This window comes from Panicum virgatum, chromosome 7N, assembly GCF_016808335.1.
Source record: "Panicum virgatum strain AP13 chromosome 7N, P.virgatum_v5, whole genome shotgun sequence".
In the NCBI taxonomy this organism is placed as follows: domain Eukaryota; kingdom Viridiplantae; phylum Streptophyta; class Magnoliopsida; order Poales; family Poaceae; genus Panicum; species Panicum virgatum.
The window spans coordinates 44959485-44967775 of NC_053151.1; the positions used below are offsets into that span (position 1 = coordinate 44959485).

An 8291-nucleotide genomic window follows, 5' to 3' on the forward strand; every position below is an offset into this window, starting at 1 on the left:
AAGGGGTTGGCGAGCATCCTCACCACGATGCGAAGCTCCTGCGGGGGTCAAACTCAACGAGGAAGCGGCGGAGCGGCGGATCGGCGGCGGCACCGAGTTCTCGGGCTCCAATGGCGGCAGCTAGGGTTTCGCGGGATTAAAGCGGCGCGGGTCAGAGGGGGGGGTCCAAGGGAGGTCGCGGCGCTTAAATAGGGGCGGCTGGGGTTGCCTTGGCGTGCGGGCCAAGCCGCTGGGCGGCGCGGGGCGTGCGGCGGCCGGACTCCGCGGGAGCCGTTCGTCGCGGGGGAGACGACCCCGACAGGCGGGCCCCGCCTGTCGGTGGGCTGCGGGAGGGGCGGCGTCGGGTTGGGCCGGGACGAAGAGATGGGCCGGCGGCGAGGAAGAGAAAAAGAAACAGGCTGGGCGGCTAGTTGGGCTGGAGAGAGGGTTTCCGGTTTTCTTTTTCTATTCTTTTGCAAAAGCCTTCAAACAAAAATCAATTTGAATTCAAATTCAAAGAATTTAAATTCGAATTGAACAACAAATAATAAAACAATGCAAGGGCAGCATGAGTGCAAAACAAACAAAAAGTTTTATTTAGTTTTAGAAAAACAACAAATCAATATTTATTTTTCACTAAAAAATTCCCTGCGAAGAAAATAAATGTTGCGAAAATTTTAAAATTATGAGAAAAATGTTGTTTTATTTTTGATTTTAATCACATCCTGAAATTCAAAAATTTCAGGGTGTGACAGCTCGCTCTGGGCAGCAGGGGAAAAGGGCTGGGGCTCGGCTCTCGCGCGAGCAGGGGAGAAACTTCGTGCGACGCGTTGTGGCGTGCGCGAGCGGCGCCGTGGCCAATTTGGCCACGGTGACCACGCATGGGGAGGAGAGAGCTACACGTGTTGTAGTGGCTTGATAATTTTTGACCAAATTTGAATCTTCAAACTTCGTTTAACACTCCTAATTGAGGGCTAATTGAGGGGTGTTACAACCACAAACATCAATTTATGATAAATTATTATGTTTTGTGGTCATAAAAAAATTGACCAATCTCCGTCTTCATAAACTAGCTACAACCAATGAAAAACTTTACTTGGTCATTGAATGCCTTTAGTAACGCGGTATCGGGTCAAAAGGTGGTAGACTCAGTGAATTCCTTATCAAGATGGCGCACAGTAGCTAAATTGAAGGGTGGAGGTATTACATACTCTCTCCGTTCCAAATTATAAGTCATTCCAAAAATCTTGGAGAGTCAAAATTTTTCAAGTTTGATCAAAATTATATAACAAGATAATAACATTTATGATACCAATTAAATATCATTAGATTTTTTATTAGCTATATTTTCATAGTATACCTATTTGATGTCATAAATCTTTGTGTTTCTCTCTATAATTTTGGTCAAACTTTGAGATGGTTTGACTCTCCAAAATTCTTGAAATGACTTATAATTTGGAACAGAGGGAGTAACATGCAGAAATTGTTGAAAATGCTTCCAAATAATGCATGTTGCATTTCAAATTGTCGAAATTTATGCGTTTATGCAATAGATGAATTATTGAAAGTACTAAAAAAGATGGATAAATAAATAAATAAATAAATAAGAAGAAATGAGAAGAAGAAGAAAGGGGCGGTGGGCCAAACAGGACCTTCTGCTCCAGGCGGCTGCCCTAGGTTTGGGCGCGCAAATGTTCTAGTAACATGAGCGCCAGCTGAACGTCAGGGGACTCAGGGCAACAGTAGATGTCCAACTGCCAATACTTTACTTTGAATACCACTGTAAGAAACCTCAAGGACAAAACTTTGAACTTAAATCTGTTTCATTGAGATCAGAGGCACCTACCCTATGAATGCGAGCCATAAAAACTAAATATAACCAAATTAAGTCAGCAAGTTCCTATACACAACCTTTGCCACCATTGGTCCATTACCATCACAAGCACACAAGCACTAAGGTCCGGACAGACAGCAAGTCCAGGTCAACTAGAGTATGCTGGTGTATATACTCACAGACGAATGAGCACCCTGCGCACACACTCGCCATCCAGCTCTCATGTCTTCAATGTCCTAATTAGTTCCAGGTTTGTCCACAACTATGATAGGTAGTACAGCAGATGCTATCAGAAATTCGGCAAATAGGTACAGCAAATGCTATCAGAAATTGGGCAAATAGGCACAGCAGATGCTATTGGAAATTCGGCAAATAGGCACAGCAGATGCTATCAGAAATTTGACAGAGGAAGACGGTCACAGACGATTGTCTCAATCGTTGGAGATTAATGCAGTGCGCAGGTGAGATTCAACAGCGGAAACGGATGACAATGCAAGAGATATCATCCTTGCTCTTTCTTGCAAGTGCTTCCGTCGTCAGCCGCTTCGCTGCTGCCTGGGGGTCCTTAATGGATTTCACAAGATCAACAGCTTCCTGGTTCTTCATTACCTGCATACAGAAAGGGTATACAGTGTAATAGTTTAGAAACTGGTGTCAAAATACTTTTAAGAACAGAATGCCTCAAAGGCTCAAACATAAATGAGACCTTCATAAGGTAGGAAATATGTTTCTGATAATGCAAGAATCGGTCAAAAGCAACCGTGCATTTCAATCCAGGTGCAGGGTAGTGAAGGACCAAATAAGAGCATGCCAAAGTACAGACATTTGCATAAAGCATGGGAAAAAAAGGAGAATTTAGTGAAGGGAACAGTTAGCAAGCAGATTCTAGTAGAAACCTTCCATAATCCATCACTGGCAAGTATGACGAACTTTATACTTGAGTTTATTGGTACATGTCTAATATCAGGCTCTGAACTCAAGTGGGCCTTGAGGCTTTGGTCACCAAATGCCCTAGCAACAGCAAGCTGGCCATTTACCCGAGGAACATCACCTGCAAGGAAACCACAGATAGAATAAAGCAAATTGTATCTTCTCAGTTCCAAAAACGATGAAATAATAACACACAAGAAATGGCTGTACCAGGAAATGTTGTTACAAAGCCACCCTGTTTCTCAATCCTCTGTCTTTCATTAGTTGTATGTGGCTCATGGTCAACAGTGAGCTGATTAGCAGCACCTCTTTCACACACAACAGCTCGAGAGTCACCTACATTTGCTATCCACATATCCTTGCCATCAACTACAATAGCAGTAACTGCTGTAGAACCACCTGGTCCAAGTTGCTTAGCATTTTCTAGAATGTATTTGTTTGTAGAGCGGTATGCATTCTTTATTGCGTCTTGAGGGCTATCCCAGAAGACAGGCTGCAGCAACCAGAATATGGAAACAGTAAGTATGGTATATACGCATGGTAACGAGATGATCCCATGTGGTCCACACACAAAATAGAAAACCAATAGTAACACTTACCTCTTTTATTATGTTGCTAAAAAGGTTAGCTTTCAGGTAACTTGGCACCTTATCTCCCAAATGGCCATCAAAAATGGCAAAGAGGCCTAGCTCATGGTTCTTCTCATACTTGTACTCTGCTACATGGTAGTCTTCCATGTCATGGCCAGACTTGCCTTCGACCAGGTGGAAGCCATGTGTGATTTTGTTGCTTGAGAGTTTACTCCTTCCCTTGCCAGTATCAGCAGATGATGAATTAAGACAGGCTGCACTCTGTCCATGCAAAAGAATGTAATGTCAGTATAATATAATATCAGTATATCAACTTATTGAGAACCTAATTCTCGCAACAAGTGTTTTACACACATCGAAAAACACTGATTCCACCAGCAAGTGTTCTTCACACAATGATTAAAAACAGACTATCACAGCAAGCGTTCTACACACATTGACAAAAAAAAAATGATTCTGGGAGCAAATGTTCTACACATATTGACAGAAAACTGGTTCCGGCAGAAAGTGTTATACACACATTGTCCAAAAACTGACTATGGGTGTGTTCTACACACATTGATAGAAAACTTGTTCCGGCATTAAGTGTTCTATACACAGTGATGACAAGAAAAGTTACAATGTATGAAACTAGTACTGCACAGCAAACATTCTACAACCAAATCAAAGGTGTAGCTTAAACAAGGAACTTGCCTACCAATACAGCTAGCTGTCGGAATGTTGCAAAAGAACAGCTATACTACGCAGATAAATTATGGAATCCGAAACTGCACTAGTAATCATTCATGAGGAAACTAATAAGTATATCACCCAACTAAGGTCCAGGTGCAGGGTCCAAGGCTGCAATGCAACAACAGTTGGCGGTGTATGGTCCAAGGCTGCAATGCAACAACAGTTGGCTTAACAGGTCAGCGACAGGTAGCTGGCTAGGAGTAACACTCTTCTTTTTTTACTATCCAAAGCCTAATAGACAACGCACATGGCCGCATCCTGAGGATCATACGGGCGGATATCTTCCCTGCTCCAGTTCGAGGTATCTGCTGCACTTCAGGTGCTACTTTATCGGTGGTCCTGGTCCATGACAACCTGTGACGATTCTTATTAAACATGTCGTACAAGTGTCCATCACCTCAGGTTACTGACACTTGCACGTCATTTGCCACAATAAAATGAAATCCCCAGGATTTCATCTGAGTCAAGTGGCAGCTGCATTTCCAAGGCAAGAAACCGAACACTGATGTTTCCTTCGGCACTTGCTAGGAAAACACACTAATGAACCGATTTTCTTTGTGATACGATACAATTGCTACTGCTCCTGGTAATGTAGTCTGAGCTCGATAAGAACAGGCAGGAGGACGGAGGACCTCACGGATTGCGCAAAGGGGTTGCTGTGCCTCAGGCTACTGGGAGAAGCGGACTGGCAGAGCAAGGCTCCAAAAGGGGCAAGTTGCTTACGGCTGGCGTGACATGCCTGTGCCGCATGCGTACCCAGTCAAAAAGGAGGCCCTTGCTGCAAAAGTCCGACTTGGCTTGGAAGTTGCGGCCCCAAACCTTGAAATCTTGTGACTCCGATTTTACAAGTTGGCCCTGTTTAAATCGATCCACTAAACGACCACAGATGTAATAATTGTAAAAAGCAATAAACGACCACAAGTGTAATTGTACCTAAATCCGTGAATTCGTAGGAAAATCGTAAGACCCGCACGAACTGTCGTGACGTCGGGTGCAGAGCACTAATCGAGCGTTATCGGATGGTTTTGGTATAAAATTTTGGAGGAATTTTTATCCACAGAAGAGTGGAGGACGCTTCGTTTGACAAAAAAAAGAAGAAGAGAAGGAACTTGGAGGATTAAGACTAGCACAGACACCAACAGACTCAGGACGATACAAGTTTTGCACGTAACAACACACAGGAATAACTCTTTATCATCAAACACAAAGGAGAGCGGTAGCAATCGAGCGAGTGGATTCAGACGTACCCGGAACATGCTGAGGAAATCAGACCGCTTCTTGCCACCGCAGGCCGAGGAGGACGAGGCCGCGGTGGAGGGCGAGCAGGACGCCGACGAAGACGCGGTCTGCCGCTCCATCCGGCCGACCATGTCAGGGGGGAGCTCGCCGCGGACCAAGCCGATCAACCGCCGCCCACCACAGGCAGTCGCGAGACGAGACGCCGGGAGAGAGGGACGGACGAAATTAAGCTGCTCGCGAGGACGACGGGACGGAGGGAGCGCGAGATCTTTTTTATGCAGGCCTCGGGCAGAGGCGGCCGCGTCTCCGGTTGCTTGCCTTGATCCGATTCTGAGGCCGGAGCCGCCGGACACTTGTGGTGTGGCTGTGGCGTGAAGGGGAGAGAGAGAGAGAGGAGGAGGAGGAGGGGAGAAGAAAGGGGGGCGGTTGCTGTTTTGTGATGATTGTGGAGGAGCCGCGGAAAGTGGGGCCCACAGCAGAGTGAGTGGGGAGGTGAAATCGGCAAAACCGAAGAAACGGAGCCGAGTTCAATTTATGCAGTCTGCAAATGCAGGCGGTTTTTTATCGTGGACAAAAAAAAAGGGAGGATGAGTTAAATTTTCAACGGCACTCAGAGAATTTATTCATACTCGGAAAGTGTTCAGTTTGGACGTGTATGTTCACGAGTTTTTCTTAAGATTCGGACATTCGGTCGGTTACTTGATCTAGGATATGAACAAATGGATTTTATAAGTGAATCGCTCGTGCTTAATGTGAATAACTTATGACATTTACTTGATCATAAAAATATAGGATGTCGACAAATAGTTGACATAAAACATCGAAATGTGTACTCTCTCTCTGACGACTCGGTCTTTGTTGTTTTTACTAGAGTAGAAAAGGCAAGTTAGGCAATTGGACACGACTTCAGAGATCCTAGAACGCTTCTTATCTTAAAGAAAGGTAGAAAACAACATTTGAAAATCGTGGATTGCCTTGTTGCCTTTTAGTTTTTTCTCATTTCGTCTTGGTTATCTTTTTCTTTTGCGAGCATGGAAGCTTCCGAGAAGCTTCCCATGCTCTCCACAGGAGTGAATAATGCTAGGTCCACACAGCTGTACACCGAAAGCAGCATGATGGTCTATCATTTCGTATGTTCTAACCCCGTACTTAACAGCCTAATCAATAGCCGTGCTTGTTTTTCATGTATCATTTCCCCAGCTTCTGAGGTTGTATAAAAAACCAGCTCGACCACAGCATGGGTTCAAATAATCTCTTTCCGAAAGAAGACAAGGCAGGAAAAAGTATAGTCTTTTCCAACTAATCCAAGAAAGCAACAAATTTGTTTAAGAAATCAATAAATTATTTGCATCAAGCCAAATGCATTTTTCTAGGAAAAATCAAGCTAGGGTCTGTTCTAGCTACAAGCATATAGCATACTCCATGACAGCAAAGCAAGTCATCCACAAAACCCTTATCTCCAAGAGGAAAGTGTTCAACACCCTTTTCACGTTAATTACCTTGCATCTCTGGAATGAGCGGAATGCTCGGATGTTCAGAGGCACTGCAACTTGTGTCAACCTAGTCATCCATATGATTAGACATGAAGGCTTATCGCTAGATCGACTGTATGTTAGGTTGTTTGTTTGTTACGTAAATTACACCTCAGCGCTAGTTCGTTTTGGTTGTTTTAGACCTGTAATATATGTGTTTGTGTGAGTAGTTGTGTGGTGAGTCAGCTCGCGTTGTATGAAATTCTATTTTTTTTAATACAAAGATGTATAGCTCTCCTACATATTCAATTAAAAAAGTCCTTATCTCATCTCACGACTGACGTGTGTGTTTGCATTTGGAACTTGGAAGGCACCCTTATCCTTGGTGCGTGTAGCAAAATAAGCGGCCGGTTGGAACTGTTGCTGGTTGACCTGCTCAGAGTCTCCGGGATGTGGTGGATGGTAGCCTGCCGGTCAGAGGCCAGGCGGGCCTCCCTGCCTGGTCGGCTGTAGCCAGGGGCCCACATGTTCACTGGGCCGTGTTTGGTTGAGAGCATGAAATTTTTTTCAAAAAAGATGAATGTATGCAATTTTTCAAAAAAGATAAATGCATGCATGGAGTATTAAACAAAGTTTATTTGCGAAATCTTTTCACGGATAGTTGTAACTTTTCGAGACGAATCTAATGGCAATAATTAATTCATGATTTGCTACAGTGGTGCTACAGTAATCATCCTCTAATCATGCGGTCAAAGATCTCATTAGATTGGTATCATGAATTTACCAGGAGTCCTGTAGGTAGTTTTATAATTAGACTTTATTTAATATTCTAAATTAGCGATCAAAGTTGAAATTTTCAGCCCAAACCAAACCGCAACCCGGGGACACAGACACGAGGCCCGTGGGCCCCCGGCGCCGCGGAGCGGGGAGTCACATGACACGTGCGCGAGCGCCGCATGAGCCGGCCGCTGGCGCGCCTGTGCACGGTGCGCGCGACTGAGTCCAGTCTGCCCGCTCGTGCTGACCTGCCAGGCGCCTCCCGGATCGTCTGTGGCGGGAACAGGCGAGGCCGCAAACAGCAACAGCGACCTGGTTTCTTCTCAGTTCATCATCACCAACCCATGCGGCCATGGTCTGGTGCCGGTGAGTGGTGGGGCAGTTTCGTTTCGTCAGCCCCCCAAGTCCTAAATCGAGTCAAAACCTCGTGAGGTCACGGTCACGGACCAGCCGAGCCTCGGGGCAGAGCTCGGCGACGCCATTGCCAACCGCACAAAACTGCGAGCGAGCACGCAGCCAGAAAGGCAGGAACGGACACTGGCATCACCGGGGCGGGCGGAGGGCCCCCGAACCCCGAGCAAAAATACACCCGGCTTGTGCGGCTGGGCGCGCGCGTCGGCTTCCGCTTCCCCCGGGTGATGGTGGCGTCGCCACCACGGGGTTCGAGCACCGGATCGGGGCGCGAGTAGTGCGTTGTATGATTGCGGCTTGCCCGGGACTCCGGGAGGACCCGCTGGC

General features: G+C 45.8%; 1 protein-coding gene across 1 annotated transcript; it reads right to left on the bottom strand.

The window, feature by feature from the left end:
• Positions 1–1729: 1729 nt before the first annotated feature.
• Positions 1730–5728, bottom strand: LOC120682338 (probable protein phosphatase 2C 44). The gene is made up of 5 exons (XM_039964182.1): positions 5313–5728; positions 3343–3594; positions 2954–3236; positions 2710–2864; positions 1730–2422 (listed from the first exon to the last, which is right to left on the bottom strand). The coding sequence occupies exons 1-5, from the start codon at positions 5433–5435 to the stop codon at positions 2282–2284; spliced, it is 954 nt and encodes a 317-aa protein (XP_039820116.1). The 5' UTR covers positions 5436–5728; the 3' UTR covers positions 1730–2281.
• Between the last annotated feature and the right edge of the window lie 2563 nt (positions 5729–8291).